Genomic DNA, 25231 nt, shown 5'->3' with positions numbered 1-25231 from the left:
CCCGTCCCTTCTGCCTCTTTCCTTTCTGCTTCTCCCCCTTCTCTTCTTCTCTTTCCTCTCTTCTTCCACCTCCTCCTTTCCCTCTCTCTTGCCCCTTCCACACAGATGCTCCCAGCCGCCCAGCTTGACAGGAGCGATGGGATGTGTCAACTAGGTATTTCACCTATCCCAACATCTTACACCGCAAGCAGGGAGACTGGCTGGGTGGGAAAGGTCATTTGAGGGGGGGGGCTGGGGTCCTAAAATTAAAGATTTAAAAAAAGAAGAAGAAAAGAGGTGATAGGGCAAGATAAAAGTTACATTGGGTACAAGGCATCTGTTAACATCTACATTAACAGTTTAATTGTTCCTAACATACAGCAGCTGGTATGTGTGAGTATACAAGTCATGGAGCGGCACAGAATAGGTGCCACATTCACTGTTTTTTCATGCATAAACTGGATAGAAATTAAAAAATCTTGTTTTTGTTTGTTTACAATCTGGTTCTTGTTGCCGTAGTCTTTGCCAATACATTTTCTGTCATGTCCACCTTTTTGGAAGCCAATTTTGTTCTCATTTTTCTTCAGCTTTTGCTCTGCTCCATGGTTTTCTTCTTGGTCATGTAAACATTCATTTGCTACAGTTACAGTAGTTGTTGGACTGCTGCAATACAAATACAGTGTTTATCAAAAAGTACTGATTTGGTTTGGTAACCACGTTTTCTAACTAATAAATGAAATGACCTTTTAAAGAATGAAGCGACTTCGCATCGATCGGAGTTCAACTGGACAAACAAAACAGGAGCTGTAAAAGCTTGTCTACAAGTATATTATGTCTTTACCCATCGATCAAACTATTTAGTGGCTTAGGTCAACATTTAAAGGTATTACACCTCTAAGTCTTTTTGTGTTGCAACGCGACCTCTCGACCCTGAAAATCTACAGTTGTACCCATACTGATACAGTATTCATACATGTTGTAGATTTGTTTTACAGTGTGATATTGGTCAGGAACTAGCCAGTAGATAAATGAGCCTCAATAATACATATATATATGTTTGTGTTTTAATAATCTTGTTTTATGAGCTGTACTTTTTGGAATATGAAGACATCATGTGAAGTTTAGTTCATCTCAGGCCAGTGAGTGAAATATCATATGAGATATCATGTTTTACTGATGCTGTCTTCTTCTGTCCTTCCTCCATTTGTGTAGCTTTTTAAAAAGCACCTTGATGCCCTTTTTCATATATGAAGGACAATTCAGAGAAGTCTAGATGCAGGAACATTTGTTTTACTCATTTTCCGGTTGACATGTTGGGTCCTTTTATTGGGTTTGACAGGTAACTGAGTGAATGCTCTCAACTTTGAGATGTTGACAGCTTTTCACTTTCTCATACTTCCGATACATTGACTGAGTGACAGTTAATGATAAATTGAATAAAAGGCCACTGACTGTTCCAAAAATGTTTGTCAGGGATGTTACAGATTGACGCAACTCAGGGACTTTGTTTTAAACAAACAGAAGTTGACATGACACCAGAAATAAGACAAACCTTCCTCTCTCTCTTTCCATCAACACTCCTCTGATCATCCTTAACCTCCTTCCTACCAAACACCATGTTTTTCCTCTTTCCCCAATCTATTTGCATCATCACCTCTGTACATGTTCTCCCTGTCCTTTCTCCTTGTGTACCAGACAATGACATTTTGGCAACATGGATTATTACTGAAAAAGAGGAATTGCTCTCCCTTGGGCAACTTATGTCTGACATGTTCTGTTGTTTCCTAAGCAACTAAAAAGCTGCAGTAGCCACAACAAACCCTGACCCTTAAATATTTTATTATGAAACAGAGAAAAGGAAGCAAATCTAATTTTTTTGCAACCACCAAAATGAGTTCCCTTTTTTTTAATTTGATAATTGATATATTGGTTTACCCACTCGTATGGTCCAGATAGGCAGGACCAACAAAACAAACCTGATGCAGGGTCAAGTTTGTAACCAACATGAAGTACTCTCAGGCTGCCTGATGTGATCAGACCTTCACAGTGAAGTTAGGATATCAGAACCTTTTGAGTTATAGATGACAATATTAATCTCTGTTTATCTGTCTTTTGTTTTGTTTTTTCAAGCAGATAAGGCAGCTCTGGACGATGTAATCGGACTGACGGACTCATCTGCAGTGTTGATACCAGAGCGAGACAAAGGAGGGACAGAGAGAGAGCACGAGGAGGAGGACATTGAAGACGTTAGGATGGGCGTTGGGAAGAACACCACCTCCAAGTCGATGGACAGCAGCAGTGAGGGAGGAAAATATGAAGAGGAGACCAAACATGGAGCTGATTTCTACCCGATCCCGGTACATAAATGTGTTTTTTATTTGTTTGTCCTTTTTATTTGCCATTAAATGTGGCCACAGCAACAACAAAACCACAGACATGCATATCATATAAGCATGCCTAACCCTACGTCTGGACAGAAAGCGTGTCAGATGCATTTTTCACATGCACGTCACATGCAACAGATACGCTCTCATTTTAATGTACGCAGCTGGCTGCACCCACCCTGTGCAGGCTCAACTGTGCCTCACGGGCATAATCGTGACCTGAAGTGTTCATTTACACTTCAAGTCTATTTTTCTGTTTTTTACGCGTGTCACTACAGTCGTGTATTTGGCGTAAGGCTAGCTCATGTAATGAAGCAATGACCAATATTGGGTTTGGTCAATACCATTGTGGAGTCGTTACTCAAAAAATTTAATGTATTGCACATTATTCGTTACTTTTTAAAAAGCAACGCAGTACTTTACTTACTTACTCCCTGTGAAAGTTAATTAATTACACTATTCATTACATTACTTTTGCATTACTCCGCAACAATGCCTGAGATGCATTGTCGTGTAATTGCCAGTTACCAATTTAACATTACATATGCCCACATATCAGAGCAAATCCCTATCTTAATAAGGAGGACATTCAAAAGAAAAAGTTTTCCTCCTCAGCATTTCCTCTACTATGTACGATGCTACAAGCCTATTCATCTCTGCTTTTGTTAACGTTACCTGTTGAAAATCAAGGGCTTTGGCCGCTTGGTTGGCATCGGCATACACTCACCTCGAGCATCATTCTGGGTCCGGGAGTCTTTGGCGACTAGCTTTGTGTTAGCATGTTGCCTTTGCAGGTGCTGCTGTGTGATGATGCGTTCACAGCAGTGGATAGTTGTTTCTGGCCTGGGCACAGTTTGCACTTTACTGTCACATTTTTTTCCTTTCGCGTAACAAATTTGAAGTAATGTGCATACCTCCACCACTCAAAAGTTGTAAATCGCTCTGCCATTTCTGTCTTCTCTCCCACACATGTGTGTACATGTGTGTTGGAACTCTATCCAAAGTCATGTCATGAGAGGTCAGGCGATTGTTGCGAAAGCGTGCATGAAAGGCACGCAGGTAACTCTACTGTGATTACCGAATGTAGGAACAGTAATGCGTTACATTACTGTGTTACAGACAAATGTAATGTGATTACACTTTACTTTACACACGCAACCTTATAATTACTCTCCTCCTCCCCCCCTCTCCCATCTCTGTCTTTCTCAAACGCTCAGATTTGGCATTACTTTTGACCTGGAATGTATTTGTGTGAGTGGACGGCGTGAGAAGTACAGACACTGTCTGTCTGTTTCATGACCATTCGGGTCACACTACCCCTGCTTGGTCCGTTCTTTTCCGTTGTTTGGCCGTTTCCTTCTGGCACCAGCCCAGTACTTCATACAGGTCAAATGGAAAAATGACGACAATAGCAATTTAGCTACAACCCATTCATAAATCACACTGACTCACAACTGGCTTTAATAACAGGAAATCCACTGATCAACTCTTTTTCCATGAAACCAGAGGTGGATCTTTACATTAGCACTATTTTGAGGTACTTTTATACCTAATCTTCATTGAGTATTTCCATTTTAAGCTATTTCATACACTCCACCACATTTCAAAAGGAAATATTGTACTTCTATACTGCTTTGCTGATTCAAAATTTTACATACAAATAGAGCTGCAATGATTAATCAATTTAATCAATTAGTCGATCGACTGAAAATGAATCAGCAACAATTTTGATAATCTAATAATTGTTTATCGTCATTTTTTTTAAAGCAAAGTTGCCAAAAATTTGCTGGTTTCAACTTCACAGATGTGGTGATTTAAAGCTTCTCTGTGTCACACATGATACTGAATATCACGACATTTGAAGATCCCATAACGGGCTCTAAGAATTTACAACAGCAGATTAATGGATAATGAAAATATGTTGCAGCCTTGTGATGCTTTTAGATTTAACTACCCAACAGAATATGAAACAATTAAAATTGGCACAATGTCCCTGGTTTGAGACCGACTGGGAGCCTTCATTGTCAACAGTAGAGCACTGACAGGGGAGAGATAGACGGGGGAATGACATGAAACAAAGACAAAAGCATCAAACAAGGGTAAAACTTTCCACAGGCCTGTGACAGTGACCATGAAGTCTGCTTCCTTTAGACTCTTAAGATAAGCTTGATCCATTTGTTAGAACAATCACAAAGCTTATCTTGCGTCATTATCTGCAGCCGTTCAACAGAATGCAAAAGGAAGGAAATATGATATAAGCTTAAAGTTTCCTTGTAGTTATTTTGTCCCGGTGAGGCATTGTGAAGAGATGTTTGTCTTCCCGAACGACACCTGAGGTTATAGACATTTCCAACATTTAACAAACTCTATTTACACACATAGAGACCAGGTTGTTAAGTGAACTCTGTTTAATTTGAGAGGCTCGGCCTGTCGACACAGCAGAGTGTATTTACATGTGGAAAACACAAGTGCATCGAAAGGACTTTACTCGGTTTTTCTCAGAAAGGATCACAGGATTTTACAGTGAAAACTAAGCAGATGATGGATGATCACATTTGCATTCCTCCATCTCTTTACATCTTGTCCTTCAGGCATGGAAAAAATCATTAATGTCATCTTTTAAATGTACTTTTTTATGTGTTTTAATGTTTCTCACAGTGTGTTCCCTCCATATAACAACCTACTTTTTGTTGATTAACGTGATAAATTGAGGACATAAACAGGAAAGGCAGACACTCATACACCACATGCTCACACACTTGCGCACGTACTCGGTGGCAGAAATGTGTAAGGATAAACATTTGCACAGGAAACACGTGTTTATGTCTGGGATGCCGAATCTGGTTTGTTGCCCTGTTTGTTTATTTCAGTTGTGATCGGTTTTTGTAGCCCTCAGCCTTCAAGTTGGTTTTATAACTCTGTTGTTCTTTCATGTTATAGCACCGAGACAGGTGGTTATACAAACTTTCACACTCACTTCGCCTTTTCTTTTTAATGTGGTTTTGTCAGCTGGCCAACAATGTGTCAAAGCTGTGAATGTTGTCCTCAGTCTGCTGGGAACACACGTTGATTTATCGGCATGCTTTGGCAAACTGTAGTTAAAGATTTCCTTATGAATTAACTTTGTGTGTGTGTGTGTGTGTGTAGGTGGTGGTGAATGGAGTGAGCGGGGCCAGTGGAGACCAGGACACTGAGAACACAGAGCTGATGGCTATCTACACTAAAGATACTCAAGGAGCCGAAAAGGTAACTCGAGGGTGAAAAGTGGGGAAGTTCAACACCATCCTGACGTTCTTTACCAGTCATTCAAAGTCATTCTACTTTTACTCTCAGACAAACATCCTATTAATCTGACTGACACATAGTCACATGGTCCAAAAAGCTGACTCATACAGTTACTGGTTCTTGCTTGTGCTGCACATTGTAATTTTGCTTAATGACATATTTAGTGACAGTCCTTTTCCTTGCTTTCCTCCCTTTCTTTCCCCCCTACATTTTCCTACACTCAATCTTTTTTTTTAACTTATTTAGTACAAAGTAATGTAAACTATGACTTTCATAGTGACTAGCATTAAGCAAAAATCTATAAATACAGGTCAGTTTATTTTCAGAAAAGTATCAATTCATCAGTTTTCTCTTTAGGAGGCCCTAAAATGCATTTTCTTTTAAACTTACCACTTACTTTGATGTGTAGCATGAATTTTATCTAATAAACTTTTGTTAGCCATAAGAGAAGCCTGCTCTTTAAATAAGAGTTGGTCATTAGTTCAAGTTAAGTTAAAGCAAAGTTATCTTTTACTTTTACTTTTATCTTTTGAACAGATTCTTTGTATTTAAAACAGTAAAATGTATCTTCAACTATTGCTAAAGGACGTGCTGCTGAGATTTGAATACACAACGGCTGCCTTGGGCCTCAGTACAGTCTGACTCAACACACAAGTTATCTCTACTGTGCCGGTTTTTTTTTTTTTTTCCCCCCTCATCACTGTGACTGTGCATTTTTCATTTCTGAGTGCAGTCATGTGTTCTGCTCTCTCACTAAGTTTCCCTCTCTTTATTTCTTCCTGCCACTTTCTCTTTTTTCCCCTTTTTTTTTTTCTTTTCATTCACAAAATCCATTCAAAATTTCACAGTACATCTGCTCAGACATGATGTTCTCACTTGATAGTTAATCATTCAATGTCAGGTGAAGGAAAGATTAAACATTATGAGATTAAGAAGTAATGGTTAGATTATTTTCCTGTACTTCAGCATATATTCTACAGGAATATATTCTTTTAATGAATGGGAACAGGAGAAAGTAAACGTGTCAATATAGATATAAGTTCTGAAGATATTAAACATCTTCTTTCTTTGTGTGTGTGTGTGTAGAGCTCAATGTCTGAGACGTTGGACAGCACAGACAGTGTGGACGCAAGGAGGATGGACATGATCTATACCATTGAGGACACCCCACCCTGGTATCTGTGTGTGTTTTTAGGCTTACAGGTAAATCTACAGACTGAGTGACTTGCCTACAGTGTGTATTATTACATGTCATCAATATACTGTATTTGCTTTACATGACTGACAGATGTGTTTAAACTGTAAATGTCTCACTATATGCACTGAAAAACACCAACTGATGTCCTGTATAATCTTGGTGTGTCATATCCTGCACCGTGGTCGCACTCATGTCGGTGCAGTATTTTTCATCTGACCATCCCATCGGTACATGTTACGCAACTGGACGCGAGACACAAAAATAGGATTTTGCTCACAGCAGTCGTCAGCACATGTTGCTGGTTCAGTGGGTTAATCTGCTCACTGTGAACCACTATGTGCTAATATCCAACTCTGGACTTTGGTCATACAGTATATTGTCTCCCTCCCTCTCATAGTCATTAGTGAGAGGCTGGACTAGATTAGTGAAATATATATGAAGGAAATAGAAAGGGCCTCAAAATGTGTGGTTGTAATATGGGGCAGGAAAAACACACCATAAGAAATTTCAATCAGCATCTGGACACAGATTTGCATCAAAAAACAGTGATAGACAAACATGCTCATTGACTGATTGCAACTATGATTTTTGGAGAATACCTAAACTCTTAAGTACAATGAAAATGTACACGTTAAAATGAACCTTTCACCTCTGAGTTATGGCCATTTAAAGTCATCATGTTAGTGTTGGTGATTTCATCTAAAAAGAGGTTTTTCCTGAGAACTCGGACTCAAACGGAAAATTTCGGTGGTAGTTGTGCAATTTCCCCAATTTCCCTATTATCAGATATGTTTTGGGAACATCTTTAAAGATTGTACTGTGATTAAAGTTGGTGTCAAGTTAAGTCTTAACAATAGAGACACACACATACACACATACAAACTGTTGCTTCTTGTCTTTCCAGCACTACCTGACATGTTTCAGTGGAACTATAGCGGTGCCGTTCCTCCTCGCTGAGGCGATGTGCGTCGGCTTCGACCAGTGGGCCACCAGCCAGCTGATAGGGACCATCTTCTTTTGTGTGGGGATCACCACCCTGCTACAGACCACGCTGGGCTGCAGGTACACACACATACACACACACACTTGTCTCTCTCATACTGTGTCTACAAACACTCACATGGACATACAGTACAATAATCCCGTCATCCACACACAAACTAACCTGCAGCCTCTCTACAGGTCTCACATTGTATTCTCTCTGTCAATTCTCACCTCCTCCCTTCTTCATTCCCTTGTTCTCTCACTTTCTCACTCTTATCTCTAAGTACCTCCTTAACGATGACGGCCATCGTTGACATCAAGTTCCTCTTTCTCCATCCTTCCTCTTTATGTCATGCTGGAGTACGTTTAAGTGTGCCTGCATGCATTAAGTACATGCTTATACATCTTTCTCTTCTCTCTTTTTTTTTTTTTAGTCATGGTGGGTTCCTGGAGCTTTAACAGTATTTTTTTATTATTGATTTATGGATAAATTAAGTAGGCATATTTTAACATGCTAGATTCTTATTTTATTGAAACTTTCTTATATGCGCATTTTCAACCAAAATAGGAGTTAAGAACATTTAAAGTTCCTTGTTTCGTTCATGTGACTGCAGTCATCATGGGCAGTTAAGAAATTAACTTCCCAGTAGTAACTTTTCTGAAATGAGAAAACAAAACTGATGCTGAAGAGATGTCAGGAACTAAAAGACATGTGGGGTTTGACTCCTGGCCAGCGGAGGGAGTCATACGCAGTTCAACTATTACATCAACTCTGGGCAAGCAGTCTGAATTACGCTGATACTATAATCGATTTAAACACACAGCCGTGTCTTTGTTGTCTGCTTGTTAACCGAAAGGGAAGTCCCTGCTTTGGGCCATGCAGTATGCACATGTCATGAATAGCCCATTTGACCCAGTTTTTGCCAGGTTGATTGCTTTCTGTTATCTAAACCATCTTTTTTATGTTTCACCTCACGTCAACCTGCTCTCACAGATTCCTCCTCTTGTCGTCTTTTGTCTTTTCTCAGTCCTCACCCTGCCTCCAGGTGTTCATTCGTTCTCAGACGTGTTGATCTGTGCCTGTAAATCTGTTCATCTCTTTAGTTCACCACCTTGTGTTTCTGATGTTCTTTGCTGTCCCTCACATATATATATCAAACCGTACTTAATGTGATCCGGTTTGCGTAAGTAATGATTCACCTGATTCAACTCTGGGGGTTATATCAGTCCCATCACTCACCAATAATAGATAATGAATATTATATAATATGTCATGTTAGATCATGTCAGATTTATCTATTATTATATAGATAAATCTGACATGAACATCACCTGTTGCCATGGATATAATCACATTTTTTAGATCAGAGTTTTAATAAAAGCCAGGTCATGATGGCATGGGGTGCTACTTTTCTTTTATAAAACAGGAACCAGTGAGGTAAAATCTCTCTCTCTGTCTCTCTCTGTCTTTCTTTCTTTGTATTAAAACTAATCTTTCCATCATGTTGTAACAGATTCTGAGTTTCTCATTATTGTTTCCAGTGTGCAGCAGCAGCCGTCTGTCTCTCCAACCAAATCACCTCATTCAGACAAACGCAGACACACTTTGTTCTTTTTGACACCAACTCGATGACCTTGACTGATTCCTCCATTAAAATAGTGTGCAAACAGTGTGCAGCCTACTTCTTTTTGTTCTTATTCAAACATTCAGCGGGAGGATCTGAGAGACTTTTTTTTTTTTTTAATCCATTGAATGAGAAGCTGTGCCCAAACTGGTACTGTATATGTAGTTTTATCATGGCCTTTTTTCCTTAAAATTTTGTTATTTCATATAAAAATATAAAAATGCATTTTAAACTTAGTGTACTTTACTCAAATGCGAGCGGACAACATGAACAACTTCAGCAACGGAAAGTACAGAACAGACAGCTGTCGTCATTCACAAATCATCTGTGGTCAGTTCGATGGGGAAGTAGAGCAGGTTTGGCTTTTGACTTTCAGGGAGCATTTTTACATATGTTCACCTCAAGTTTTGCAATGTAGACGATGTTTAAAATAGACATCTGACATTATAACAGCATAAAAATAAGAAGAGTGCACTCAGTAGAGTGTAGATCTCGCCAGGTGTGTAAGTTTTCTTGTATAGATGCATGCACAGTTTTTAATAAAGTGTTTTTGTATAGTAAAGTCTCAGTTTTCTTTAGGATGCATAGAATAATGTAATGGTATTGTAACTGAGCATCCTGGGTTCGCTTAACTGTATAAACTTAATAAGGCAAGGCAAGTTTATTTGTACAGCACATTTCAACAACAAAGCAATACAAAGTGCTTTACATAGAGCGTAAAAGGCATCAAGACGATAAGGAAACAATAAACGGGAAGATAAGTCCAGACTTCTCATTTTAGACGTTATTTATTTTGAACATTTTGTTGTAACACACCACAAAATATAACCACTCCCTACTTCTCTCTCTCTCTCTCTCTCCCCAAACCAAGAAGAATTGAATCTCACTCAGTTGTCCTTCCCGGCTCCCTTACAGTCAAGATGGTGGTGAATATAATATAAACAGGGATTTGTCGGGTATGGAATTAATCTGCAGATGCTCCAGTTCAAGATGAGACCGAACTTTTCTATGGTTGTCAGTTTTTTAGCCATGACAAAAGCCAAAATGTGGCCTGCAACAGACTTTTTTTTTTTTTTTTTAGCCTAGCCGATTGCCAGAAAGGCCTTTTGCTATGTCATAACACATGTTGTAAAATGGCGAGGACTGCTGAAAAGATGAAAGTCTAAGCTTTACTATAGGTTCATAAGGAATAGTGTTATAAAATAAGTTTTTCAAAAGTTGTGAATCGCCGCAACCGCAAGAGGTCCTTGAGCATACAGTCATAAATGTGCACAAAACATATGAGGCTCACGGGTCCAGTAGTAAGTGAGATTAGCTGCGGACAGATACACACGTGTGCACACACATGACCAAATGCATGATCCCCTCCAGGCTTACACCTGGCGGAGATAATAAGAGAAAAAACACAAAAAGCAAGATGTGTCCCGTTTTTAAGGCAAAGAATGACCTTTTCTCCATCTCTTACTCAGTTCTTCCTCGCTCTTGAACACAAAGAAAGACACAGTCAAGTCTGGTCTTGGCTTCAACATCAGTGGCATTCCTATCACACAAATGGCCCACACTCTCACAGAGGCAGTGCTGGGCTGAGGTGACAAGACGGTGCCTATCTATCAAATACCAGTGAATGGAAAGAAAGTGAGGAGGAGGAGGAAGCAATTCGGGGAAAAGATATTATACTTACATTACCTAGACAACAAGCCAAAGAACATGAAAGACGTGTGAAAGGCACATTCATGTTAAGCACCAAAATACTTGTGTAATATTATATTATAATAACAGTAATCTGATCACAAGTGGTCACATTCACATCACACAAATTGCATCAGTGAAGAATTGGACTCAAATCGCTTCACACACTGAAAATCTGTCCTATCAAACAGCATTATCTACGTGAGCACATTTCCATTTTCACAAGTGACGTGTGAAGTTTTTTATTTTAAGCGTGTTTGTTACATCTTGAGCAAGTTTTTGCCTGCCTGCTGGATGACAAGAACACTCAATCTTTTATTTTCAACATGGAAATGTTTTATTAACAGATGTAAGTTGATATGCATATTTAGTGGAGAATGATAAATCTTATCACGACATATCTAGACGCCTTTTGGAGATATCTGAATGCACGACACTTGGTCTGAGGAGGCAGTTTAAAGAGATGAAGAGCGGATAAGATGAGGATAAGCGGCAGGATGCGGGGGGGAGGGCGGGGAGAAAAACCTGAAGGAAATATAGCGAGGAAGAGAGAGACAGTTTGTGAAGAGCAGGTGGGAGCCGGAGGGAAGTGGAAAAATGCCAAGTGAGGTCGAGCAAAAAATGCTTTTCTGGGGAAAGATGAAGTGCATATATAGACTACATGTGACTGTGTGAAGTAGGCGGGGGTTGAATATTCAAATTCAAATAAACGATGGTTCGATCAGGAATTTGGTTTGGTGCCAGACTGCAGGTTTTACTCTATAATTAAAACAAACTAGTAAAGGCTGTTTTCTTTTCAAATGAATTTTCACATCCGTTTTCTCAAGATATCAATGTTCCTCCACTCCCTTATTTCCCAACTCTGTGTTTCTGCCTGTGACATTTTCACTGATGTGACGTCTTTATGGTTTATTCACCCGTCTCATCTGTGATTTTGATCTGCCGATGTCTCCTTCCTCGTCATTCGAGCCGGGAGAAGAAAAAAGAGCAGCCGTGTTGTAATGCATGGTTGACTATTGCTTATGTCCAAAAAAAAAAAAAAAAGAAAATATCATGTGTACATGAGTGTGTTTCAGTGGAAGTAGAAGAAAATTGAGGGGAGAATGAGGAAGGAGGAGGGAAATCTGTGGCTGCAATAACTGGTCTGACTACCCCATCCTGTTTTTAGCTGACTTACCCAACAAAAGGCTCAGGGGGGGATTCTCACAGTCCATGCTGTTAATGATTATTATGATTTAGATAATTGGGAATAACTGCAAGGAAGAATAGCACACCCTCTGTATTTCACATGTCTTGTCACTTGAATGGCTTGCACCAGAGAGAAAATAGGCTTTTTTTTTTGACACTGAAATACATTTTTTATCGTCTATTTGATCATTTGTGCTGTGTGTGTGTTTGCTTGTGTTCAGGTTGCCTTTGTTCCAGGCCAGCGCTTTTGCCTTCCTCGCACCAGCCAGGGCCATTCTGTCGCTGGACAAATGGAAGTGTAACAGTACAGGTAACATCTCTCCTTCTCTTCTGTCTCTCTCTTGACTCATTTCAATGCAGACATGCCCATCTGGAATGTAACCAGACCTGGTTTACTTTGATCCCAAAACCAAATACTGTCAGCATCAAAGCCAGTAGGAAATTAAATTGCCTCAAATTGGATTAGCTGGTTTATCTCGCTCTGCGCTCCAAATATAACTAATAATTAGAGTTGTTTCATATTGTGATCCATATTGTGATTAAATTAACTTCATATTGTGATCAAATTTACTTCTCTTTTTTTTCCAATTTCATCCCTCTGTCTTTTTCCATGAGCAGCGATTCCAGCAATGAATGGCACAGAGCTCCTCCACACAGAGCATATTTGGCACCCCAGGATACGAGAGGTGAGACACAGAGAGACAAATAAAAGACTCACACATGCTTGAAAGGTGGGAAGAGAAGGAATGAAATGAAAAGAAAGCAAAGCGGTGAAAATGAAAACTGGATAGACATGTTCAACAGTTAAAAGGTACCGCTCTAAAGCAAAGACAGGATGTTTGCACTAATTAAACGTTGCCAACACGCGAGATGTTATTCAACTGTAGTTGAATAACAACTGTAGTTGAATAACTCCTTGTGCAACTTTTTATACAACTATAGTTGAATAACTGATGTTTCTTAACGTTATGTTTAATCGGTGGCAGTCTAAGGAGAGGTTTTGCAGATGGGAACATTGTGACTGTATATGGCTGCGGGGTTTGGTTTTCTGTGACAGGAGCTGCTAATTTGCATTAACCTTTTCTGTTTGCGTAAGCCAGTTGAGTCATGTTTTTTTTCTCTGACGCATAAATGACACTAAACTCAATCAGACTTAATCAAATTGTTGACTGGACCATCGACGGGCTGACAGCAGGAGGAACGTGCCGGCGAAGAAGAGAACATGAAGACAGATGACGACAGGACCACAAACACGATTATCACCCCGAATTGTCAAATTAAAAATAAACATTTTTAGCTCTCAAAGCCCATCTCCTCCAACAAAAAAAAGACTACAGATTTCTATTTTCAGTTATTATTTAGTGAAGGATTAGAAAAAAATTGACATCTTGCAACTATAAGAAGTATTAATTTAAAGTAAATCTCTCTCTTAAAATCACACTTGCTTTAGTCAACATTATTCTGTATCCTTCTGAGTCTGCCCCTTTACAACGGTTTACTATAAAGATAACAGTTGCAGTTGATTAAAAATGAACTTGACTTTAAACCAACCAGCAATGTCTAAAAGACCTTCTTACACTGTGCAATTTCAGGCTGTCTGAGACGAAAGTTGACAGTCGTGAGAGAAACGTAGTAAAATCTTTGGTCCTTGATCCAAAATGGTGGTCCGAGATCACACTGTGAGACTAGTCCACCGACTGACCGACCTATCACGAGCTTTGGCGACCAAAGACAACCTGAAACAAAATTCTGACAGCGTCAGAAATTCAAGATGAAATTCTCACAATGTGACTTCTGCTACGACCCACAATAAACAAGCAAATGAATCAGAGTATGACATGAAGTGACACAGAATACACTGGACATCGCCACATTGTGCGAGTGCAGTTTTTTGAATAAAGTTTTAGGGGGAAAACACTTGTTCTCCTTAATACGTTCATGGCACGCAAAAACCAAAATGATGGAGTTGAAATGAAAAATAATTTTGTGACTTTTTGAAACATATGAGTGAGCTGAAAACGTGCCTCTGCTTTCATATTCTTCTCTCTATTTACATCATAGTGCTACAGTTCACTGGACATTCAGCGCACAATCTGACACGTCTCAAATTGATATCGTGCAGTCTGACTGAGATTGTGATTTTATTATAGGTGTCTAGCACAATGTGATGTGCAATAAACTTATATGATTGTCGTTGTACCGTCTAAAGGTGGCTAATGCTACCTTCTGATTATTATTATCTAAAACTTTTTGTTTCGTTGACCCTTTTCTCCTTCTCTGTCAGATTCAAGGAGCTATCATCGTGTCGTCCCTGGTCGAGGTGTGTATTGGGGCGCTGGGTCTACCCGGGATTCTGCTGAAGTACATTGGACCTCTAACCATCACCCCTACTGTAGCCCTCATCGGCCTGTCTGGTTTCCAGGCCGCAGGGGAGAGAGCTGGAAAACACTGGGGCATCGCTATGCTGTAAGTCCAGACTCACATGCAGGCGTCAACAAAAACATCCTAAAAGTGTTGCTGCTCTGTTTGCTTTGTATGTTCCAGATTGTCAAAGTGCAACAGGGCAGCAGGTGCATTTAGCCATATTTTGGGGGAAAATTGGAACATACTGAGCATACAGATGGATAACTGTAGTGTAAAAAGCTGCAGGAAATGAGTTTCTATAAACATTTTGACTTCTTTTCTGCTATGAAACACTACCACTATTGGAAATCACTCAAACTGTTCATAAGAAACTGCAATGAGTCTTACAGCCAAGTATTTAATACTTAGCCTGTAGCGGATTCTCTTCACACAACCGATTCACTTTAATTGCACCAACAAAACAACCTTTCTAGATTCCCTCCTCAACAGAGAGAACATTGTGTAGTCTAAATGTGCAAAAAAAAAAGATGTCTGAGAATATTCTTGGCTCTCTTAATTGAGCAGAAAAGAGGTCTGGGGAAAGAGCTTGGGACAGAAAGAAAGCATTTTTTTGGCTGGACCAGACACAGACCAGCCCTATAACCGTGGTTGTCCGTGAGTGTGTGAGTGATGAGATTACACCATTGGTGCAGAGAGCCCAGTGTTGGAGTTTCCTCTCTGAAGCTGTCAGCTCTGGTGTTAAATGCAGTGGAGTTGGCTAAACTCCTGTTTTAAACAGACACGTACCATCGTCTCTACTGTCAAGTGTGATCGACTCTCGGGCTGGGGCTGACAGCGCTGTCAGTAGCCGGCAGGAGAGATGCTCCGTGGTGCGTTTGGACTTAATAACTGAACTAATACCAGAACGCAAGCTTTTTATTTCTCTGACGTTCTCTCATCAAATGATGAACAGCAGCATTAAAACATGAGTCTTACAGGTAAGACATGAAACTCATGTAGCTGTTATATCAGTTTAGTGTGGGGCAGCTGCTCTGCAGGTGCGCTTGATTTGACTGTAACTGCGGTTACTGTGTGGAGATAAGCTTCCTGAATTTGCACCCAAAACGGTGTCAAACTTTTTATTTATAATTTCCACCGCAGCCTCCATGATCATCAACCAGGAAAGAGGCAGAAAAAAGGAACATAGAGGCATGAGGGAGAGCACAGAGTTAAAGCACCACAAATAACAATCACTCTGACAAAACACTCAATGAAAAGTGAAATACGAGAGACATCAGCAGAGTGAAACAGATGAAAGAGCAGTTCTCTTTCAAATCAAACATCCCAAGATATGAGTGGAAATTTTTTTTTTTTTTTATTATTACTCAAACGTTGCTTAACCATGTCATGTGATATGCTACATCAATACACTTAACCAGCAAATGTAACTGGAACCATTACAGAAAATGCAGATGAACATTTAATATCTAGGAATTCACATTATAGACACAAACACTGACTCACCCCTGTAACAGATTGGCCACAATTTCACACATTGACCATACATGGTCCAGTCATATACTGGGTTTTGACTCATTTTACTTGAAAAGAACATACTGGATCATATACAGACTATAAAGATACAGGCCACTGACTCATGGGGAAGATCCACTTCAAAGCTGTGATGTTCAGGTGGTATGACATCAGTTCCTGCTGTGTTGTGGCTGTTTACACTGTAGCTGGAGGGCCTTTTCTCTCCCCTGGCTCCACAGGGACAGAGGATATGTGCTTGTTATTGCCACTGATTTGCTCTTTCTGATGCGGTTAAGATAATTGATTGTTTCTGAAGCCTCCGGGGTCGTAGTCAGATGGAGGCAGGAGGAAGTGGAACAATGTTCATACAACGGGATAAGTTGTTGCTGAAATTCACGTTGTCTTCCTGAAGAAGAAGAATAATGAATAAGAAGACACTTTACTCTGAATATGATACACCAAACTGAGGATTGTGTCTGTCTGCAGGACTATCTTCTTGGTGCTGCTCTTCTCACAGTACGCCAGAAATGTTCACTTCCCTCTGCCGATCTACAAAGCAAAGAAAGGCTGGACCTCCTATAGGCTGCAGGTCTTCAAAATGTTCCCTGTAAGTACAGACCTTCTCAAAAAAAAATACACACACACTTTTTTTTTTTTATCTTTTAGCAACTGTGAACTTTTTCCTCAGTAAATATTCTGCTCTTTGGCTTAATGAAGTGACCTTCAGTTCCTTTACAACTGCGCTCCATTACAAGCTCCCGAGTTCCCATCACAGTCACAAATTATTCAACACAGCTAATCTCATTCTCTCTGGAAGGTTAAGAGGTTTTCTGCTTTGTGTGCCACTGTGCAGACTGTAAATCAGCCTCCTCCTGCCCTCTGGTGGTGATATATTAAACATGAAAACTGTCAGCAGACAAAGGATATCTCACTTTCTTTTTAAACTCACAATAAAGTTGCCCATCAGTCTTTTTTTTTTGCTGTCTCCCCAAAGAACATCCCACTGTTCTTTTGATTTTTATTGGGTCACTTTTTATCATAGAAATGTTAAAGTGGACTCTCTTTTGTAGCTGCCAACATGCCATAGCCTTGGAAACATTACGCAACACTCTGCAACAATTTTTTTTTTCACTTATTTCCTCTTTATGTTAAAACGTGTCTAAAAGTATCATTTAAAAAGTAATTGTTTTCATTTCTCTTGCACCCAGATCATCATGGCCATCCTGGTTTCGTGGCTGTTATGCTTCATTTTCACTGTGACGGATGTTTTCCCACCTGTGAAGGACAAGTACGGTTTCTACGCCCGCACAGACGCACGCCAAGGAATCATAGCAGCGGCACCGTGGTTCAAGATCCCTTATCCCTGTAAGTTTGTTTATGAGAACGGGCTGTAGAAAAGGGGTTGTCAGTGTTATGCCTCATCTCCTTTTTAGCTGTGATAATCCCAGCAGCTGCAGGCAGGTGTCAGGACTTGAAAGGGACCTTTTCATACACGTCAGATTCGCTGATTTTCGCTGCAGTTCATTTTTCTGCTACGCATGAAACATGAAAGCTTTCAAAAATATTGCTCTGCTGTCACTTCAGTATGTACAAAAAGCATTTTTCCTGGATTTAGAGTTGCCCACATTTCACATATTCTGATGTTTTTTTGCTGAGATGAATAGTCAGTAATGTAACATACAGTAGTTAGGGGAAAGGCAGGTGTTATTGGTGTTTTCTGACAACGACTAAAGGAACTGTGGTGATGTGGTTAAGTATTATTTTTGAGATGTTCTCTGTTCAGATGCAGCTGTTTCTCAGTTTTGACGCACACTGTGTTTTTACCGCTGCAGTCCAGTGGGGTTTCCCTACAGTCACTGCTGCGGGTGTGATCGGCATGATGAGTGCGGTGGTTGCCAGCATCATCGAATCGATCGGCGATTATTACGCCTGCGCCCGTCTCTCCTGTGCTCCTCCACCTCCCATCCATGCCATCAATAGGTAACTTTCATTTCTACTCCTCCTTTTACTCTTTAATATGGTTGTTGTTTGTGAGAAAAGGGCACGGGTAGTTTACTCTCTGGAAGATACTGTAATTGGGTTGTTTATCTTCTGTGTCTGTAGGGGAATATTTGTAGAGGGTATTTCCTGTGTGCTGGATGGTCTTTTCGGGACAGGAAATGGTTCAACCTCCTCCAGTCCAAATATAGGCGTTCTGGGAATTACAAAGGTAACTAACACCATTACTTATTTAACCTTTTCTTTATTCTGTGTTTTGTTTTTGACTCTATGTTCCTGTTTTTACTGTATCTGCTCTTATTGTTCCTGTTTATTCTTCTCCTTCCTCTCCTGCACACACTTATTGAGTTATTATAACAATTTTACCATTGGTTAGTTTTGTTTTTAATCATTTTAGAAAATCTTTCCGTGTCTGTGGCATTTGTCAAACAAATAAAGCAACAACTAAGAATATTACAGTTAAAGACAGGACAGACGTCAAACATCGTAATGCTCACCACAATATCAGCAACAATCAAAAAATCAAGTACAACAAAATGCAGCAATGCTTTGATTGTACAAATAAATAAACTTAACACAATGGTCCTTCCCCAAACCAGTCTCCACCCACTAAGCCTTCATACCAAGTGTCCCTCCTTGAAGGGAGCGAGTATAAATAAATAAACTGGGATACACTCACCACCCTCTGACATGATGATGAGTCACCATGGATACTGATAGTACCTAGTATCCATGCACACTGTTTATTATGCCCTGTTTAACTGTAGATGTAGCATTGGCTATATGATACATTTTGTGCTCTTGTTTCAATATAATATATAAAAACAAGATAAATCTAATTTATGTAGCTGAGCACAAAACGATGGTTCTTTTTTACTTTTTTTAACTGCATTTTTTGTGATTTTTAAACCCACAATGAGAATGCATTGAGAGTAATCCAATACCTCCATTATCCAGCACTTGTGCTTCCAGTAAGGGGTGGTGGAGAATGACAAGTCAGCACTGACGTTTACTGTCTGTCGGAAGGTTTCATTGTCCTCTAACCCGCCACACTCGCTGGTTTTGGGTGGCTGCTAACATGCCGAACCATCCGCCACAAATGGAGGCAGAGCGGATAGGGGACTGAGTTTATCAAAGCTTCCTAACACGCTCCAACTGGCTCCCTAACATCCCGCTGATCTGTAATCCGTCCTCCAGGTGGGCAGCAGACGTGTGATCCAGTATGGAGCTGCCATGATGCTGCTGCTGGGGCTTGTGGGTAAATTCAGCGCCCTGTTTGCCTCTCTGCCTGACCCTGTCCTGGGAGCTCTCTTCTGCACCTTGTTCGGTATGATCACAGCGGTGGGACTGTCCAACCTACAGTTTGTCGACCTCAACTCCTCCAGGAACCTCTTTGTTCTGGGCTTCTCCATCTTCTTCGGGCTGATGTTGCCGAGCTACCTCAAACAGAACCCGCTGGTCACAGGTGAGTGGAGGGAAGAGAAACCCACATGTAGACAAACTGGGGTCGGGCGTTCACTGTCACCTGAAATAAGCATTAAGATTAGTTGTCACATTAACTCTGTAATGATTAATGGAAAGATAGATTTTTAAATATGCCTTTGCACAAGATTAACATTCAGTCATATTGTGTTGCTAAGAAACATTTTTAAGCATTTAAGCATCAAAAAAAGTAATTATATGAATGTAATAACACATTTATGTCATCTGTTATTGCATTCCCGCTGTAGGTTTTAGGACATGTAGTCTGCGGTGTATGACTTCTCTATTGTTACTTCTTAGCCGTGCATGTCATATTGTAGGTGGGATATTGTTGTTTTTCTTGCGATGGAAATAACTTGTTTTTCCCAACTCTCTTTCTGACAGTATTTACAATGCCTTTGTTTTGCTCTGTGTTGTTTTTTCTGGGATAAAATGAGCCCATGCAACCAACTTTTTTTTTTCTGTACAAACTCTTCCTCATCTTTACAGCCACAGCTGCAATTCCTCCAACATTTGAGACGATTTCTTTGTTCAAGTTAAACAGGACACTTATGATTTATTACATCTTATAAAACTGCAAACATTAGGTGTTACATCCCCAACTCAACTTTCTCTGTTAGTAGTTGTCTATTGCTTTCTCTTTAGGATGGATGATCAACAAATGACTGTGAATAAATTAATTTACCGAACATACGGCATGACTAGAATTAGGTTGCTTACAGATATCAGTTTTGTTTCACATCCCCTTTACAAACAAATACATATTTCAGTCACTTACTGACCTTTCTTCTCGTTCTTTTTCAGGCATAGTTGGGGTTGACCAAGTGTTGAACGTGCTCCTCACCACTGCCATGTTTGTCGGAGGCTCCGCCGCTTTCATTTTGGACAATACCATCCCTGGTGAGGCATTCAATCCATTCTGCTTAACACTTGATGTTGTTAGAAAGAAATAAACCCTAAAACAGAATATGCATTGTGCTGTAAAATTTAGAGTTTGGATGATATTGATGATACTGTATCAATATAATGTAATTATAGTTAAGAAATGATTATCAAACTTTGTAGAAGACACTGAACTATGTAAAGGAAGGAAATCATAAATAATGTGGCTTTGACTGCCAAGCAGGTACGGGTATATAAGGGCAGAACATGCTGGGGCGATTATATATCCGATTTGGCCTGGGAACATCTCAGGATCCCAGGCAAGATCTGGATGACGTGGCTGAGGAGGAGGACAGCCACTGCAACATGGACGCAGATAAGCAACATAGGATCGATGGGCGGACACACGGATGATTTATACTTTACGATGGCTTTTCCCTTTAAGCGTCTATGTCCTCTGAAAGGTCATAAGATTAAAGCGACATAGGAAGGCTCCTCAGTTCATGTTGTTCGTGTTCCTACTTGTCACTTCAATTTGTGGCCATCATAATTAATCTCTCCCCCCTTTCTCCTCAGGTTCTCCCGAAGAACGAGGCATCAGAAAGCTGAAACGTGGCTCTGGTCTAAGTGCAGCAGAGCTGGAAGGGATGAGATCTTACGACCTGCCATTTGGAATGGACTTCATCCGCAGATACCCCATCTTCAAGTACATCCCCATCAGCCCCACCTTCACAGGCTATCAGTGGGGGAGGCTACGGGAAGTCTGCAGGAGCAGGATGGGACATGGGGATTCGGTGAAGGGAGGGGCAATTGGAGGGGAGGCAGGCACATCACCGGGGGAGAGTCGGGTATAGCCAACGGGCTGGATCTGAAAAATGCAAAATCTGGCTGAATTTGGGGAGCAAGGGATGGTACACTAAGATAAAAGGATGGGAGAGTGGAGGACAGAAACGGTGCAGGATTTGGGATCATGTGGAAGAAAATGTGACGCACCAAACCCCCTCTGTCAATTTGTGTTTTCTTTAGCTTGTGTCAGTCTTTTCCCACTTCCCACTATGCTATTTTTAAGCATGCTATAGCAAGTCACAGCATGCTATAAAAGATGTCACCATGGCGAGGTTCGTTGGTGTGTATGCATGTGTGTACCGTATGCAGCAAGAGACAACGGGTTTGTGCACAAAATGTACTTTAATCCAGACAGGAGACAGATGGAGGTCAAACAATCAAAGCTGAATGTTTGATGATTCACTGACTCGTAATCACTGCTAACTTGTGCTGCCCAAATCATTTTTATAAAAGATATTCTACTAAGAGCACAGTAGATTTTATTATGTCAATTGAGGATTATGCAAAAATTCTGTATGAATCATTTGCCTCTAGACTTGTTATGCAACCACATAAAAGACACGCACACACACACACATGGACACACACCAACATCCTCACTAAAAAACTAGTTTGAGCGCTTAAATGCACGTCGGGTTCATGCAGGTCGACGGAAGTGGTTCGTCAGGTGCCCTTAGCCACACGCAGTGATTGTGAAATTTTGTTTTTGCACTGTCTGCCTCCTGAGTTCAGAATAAGAATGTCACTCCACAGCTCACCCCTCAGAGACCTATTTACAGCGCATCACATCCGCTCATGTCATAGAGCGCTAATATTCACCTGACGCCCTGTGAGAAAGGGCAAAAACTCACTAATATACTAGTTTACATCTCTTTTACTGTGACAGTATTATTCAGCATTTACTAACAAGTCCAAAACTCTACTCCTCCTAAACAGACCTTCATCTCATTTGGCAAATCAAATGGGACATAACCTGTGTTTCTTCATTATGGAACTAAATTAATCTGGCCAGATTTTCATTTGATAACCTTAATTGTCTCTTCTAATATATATAGGCACTTGCATAATAGAACGATACCTGTACTGTTGTGATGACAGCAGTGCGTTGGTGAAAACTACAGCAATGGCACACAATAATGCAGAAATGTGGCCTTGTCAGAGAAATTATAAATGTTGTGTACATAAATACTAGGCTTAAAAAAGATAAATTACAAGAGAATTAAATGTTTTTGATCCTGTGACTGTCGCAGAGCTCCATGATCCTCTGCGTGGATTCTTTGTCACTGTTTTAAGGGGTCACTTATGCTGTTTTTAGCAGTAGTGTTTAATGTAGGATCTACAAACGCTGCATCATAAATAATACGCCCCTGCAACTATCCAAACCCACCTGGTGTTTCCATGTGTGAGATCGATTTGCTCGCACACTCGTGCAAAGAAACAACGGTGGAGATTTTGTTTAGATATTCAAAGATAACAAGAGGGGGTCGGAGATTTGGAATCTCATTCTTTTGTTCTCTGGATTGACTCTGATTGTCATCCAGCGATCAATCATGACTGTCTCTGATGTCATTTGTCGTTAGCAATTTTCACTTATTCAGTGGTGTTGACTTTCCCTTACATTCCTCCTCCTCCTCCTCTTCCTCCCATCCTCAGTCACCCATACGTCTCCCACTCCCATCCTACTTCTTGTGTAGTTTACTGCTGATGTTTGTTACAGGTCATGCCTGTTTGTAGTTCAGGCCGTGGCAGCGTATTTGGCACGTGAGGAATCCCTCAGTCTCTGCAGACAGACTGGACTGAGTAATGTAAAGTTTCAGAGCATCAGCAGCTTGCACCTTATTGACGAAGGTTTGAGACCCAATAGTCTCTGATTTGACCACACTGTGTGCCTCTGCTGTTTAAAATAAATAAATACATTTCTAAAAGACTGTGGTTAAAAAAATTTTTTAAAAAATACCACAGAAGAGTTTGCAACATTTTGATCTTGGTAAATGTAGAAATAAAAAAGTAGCACAATGAGAAATTAACAGAAAAATTAGAAAAAAAAAGTACAAAATATTTAATCCAACTGAGATTTTTACTAGACCAAAAAGCTAAATGCTCATATTTTTGCGTATTGTTCTCTTAACATATACCAAAACATTTATTTTCAATTTTTTTTGGCAATTGTCACTATCAAGAAACTTTGCAAAATTAATTAGAAATCTCACCCCACATTTCTTCACCTTTCTTTTGTTAAACCTATTTATTTATTTATGAGAAGAAAGTTGACATGTGATGATTGTTTGAAGCAGGTTTATGTGTCTCTTGCACAATGTTGAAAATATATTTATTAGTTTACTCGTTCATTGCCCTGTAAAGATCGTTGTGGTGATTGACCTCCTCCTGCCCTCAGCCTCAGCTACAGTCGGTGCTTTTTAGAAACTCGCCTGGAGAAGGAAAGGTAGTTTCTAAGGTGTGAGACGTGAGCTGCTCCTATTTCATTCCATTTATATGATGTTGTCTTTAATAACAAAACACTTTTACACGTTGAACTGGACAGTTAAGTCGAATTTCAGAAGTCAGGGCCTTTTTACTACAAGTAATGTTTGCACATTAAAATGGTGCCAAGAACATCAGGATCTTAGTGAATAATACTCACTAACCTGAAACTCTAAAACATCACTAGAGTGCTCATCCACATTCATAGTTAAGTATGAACAGCTGTTGTTTGTTGACCTGGAGACAAGTGGCTGAAACACTTGGATTCTGAATACTTTTGGGCCTTTGTCGTTGATGACCTGGCTAGCTATAGTAGTGACCACTGATGTGTGCGGAACCTCAAATCTAAAACCTCAAAATCCTCATCTAAATGTTGTGGCTGTGCTCAGGACTGGCAACGGGATAGTTGTAGAAGCAGTGTTACAAAGTTATGTTAGCAGGTGTGCTTACTGTCACGTCAGCTGATACGTTGCTCCAGGAGAAGGGATGAACAAGTCAAGGTCTTCCCTCTTAGAGGAGGAGTATGCGTAGAGAGGTTTGATCATTTTCGTCACCCCTCGTAGTGAAATCTTTTAGTACATAGCCTGCACTTGTAATAATCACATGCACAGTGGTGTGACCTTGTTTTCTGTCATATCATGTTCATGCAACCAGCACTTACTTCTCCCAACACATCTTCTCTCCTCACATTGTCTGTTTTTTACCCCCTCCCCATTCCCCCCCCCCCCCCCCAGTCCTGCAGTGAAAATATATATTGGTGTCCTCTCATGTGTACCTAGTGTACCTAGGCACAGTACCTGTTTGTGTACCTTTTTTCCTCCCCGGGAATTCTTACTGTTGATGTTTCTGAATGCAGGAGAAGACTAATGCTGGCCACCTTATTAAGAGCCTATTGGTAATTGGCAATCTATGAAGTTGTCATAGAAACCTGCCTCATCGCCTCACAGCAAGATGAGCATCGAAGGTCTTTATCTGTGCCTACAAGCATCTTCCTCCTGATTGGATTTTTGATTATTTTCTTTCATTTGTGGGTCCCTTAACGTTATGTTTTTCCTCATAGTTCTCATAGTTGTGACAGAATTGGTCCACTTAACAAAATTTTTTACAACACCAGACTCTTTACCTTGGTGGTTTACTGGCTTGAATTACATACAAGTCAATTTAAGCAACAGATGGCTCTTAAGAAGGTGGCCATAAGGTGTAACACAAAGACATCAATCCCTTTCAGTTATTTTGAAGGGGGTGCTACCTGAAGAATATACTTTTGTGTATTAAGTGTTTTTAAATTGTTGTTCTTTTTAAATGTTTTTTGGTTTTTTTTATACATCATTTTT

At 40.1% G+C, this 25231-nt stretch overlaps 1 protein-coding gene across 4 annotated transcripts in view; it reads left to right on the top strand.

Moving 5' to 3' along the window:
* Positions 1-25173, top strand: part of slc23a2 (solute carrier family 23 member 2) — a 43017-nt gene extending 17844 nt beyond the window's left edge. Inside the window, exons 2-16 of one of the 4 annotated variants that reach the window (XM_042421160.1) lie at positions 106-154; positions 2113-2336; positions 5511-5609; positions 6735-6851; positions 7751-7908; positions 12554-12642; positions 12951-13018; positions 14617-14798; positions 16695-16815; positions 17417-17573; positions 18041-18188; positions 18312-18417; positions 19404-19671; positions 20493-20588; positions 21147-25173. In XM_042421160.1, coding sequence (XP_042277094.1) covers positions 106-154; positions 2113-2336; positions 5511-5609; positions 6735-6851; positions 7751-7908; positions 12554-12642; positions 12951-13018; positions 14617-14798; positions 16695-16815; positions 17417-17573; positions 18041-18188; positions 18312-18417; positions 19404-19671; positions 20493-20588; positions 21147-21424 — 2160 coding nt within the window. In that variant the 3' untranslated portion in view covers positions 21425-25173. Of the gene's footprint in view, positions 1-105; positions 155-2109; positions 2337-5510; positions 5610-6734; positions 6852-7750; positions 7909-12553; positions 12643-12950; positions 13019-14616; positions 14799-16694; positions 16816-17416; positions 17574-18040; positions 18189-18311; positions 18418-19403; positions 19672-20492; positions 20589-21146 lie in introns of all 4 variants that reach the window. The other 3 variants (XM_042421159.1, XM_042421161.1, XM_042421162.1) reach the window with 3 other exon arrangements.
* The last annotated feature ends 58 nt before the right edge of the window (positions 25174-25231 follow it).

Source organism: Thunnus maccoyii, chromosome 9, assembly GCF_910596095.1.
Source record: "Thunnus maccoyii chromosome 9, fThuMac1.1, whole genome shotgun sequence".
Classification (NCBI taxonomy): Eukaryota; Metazoa; Chordata; class Actinopteri; order Scombriformes; family Scombridae; genus Thunnus; species Thunnus maccoyii.
The sequence above is the reverse complement of the archived record's forward strand: the minus strand, read 5'-3'. Positions and strand labels throughout refer to the sequence as shown.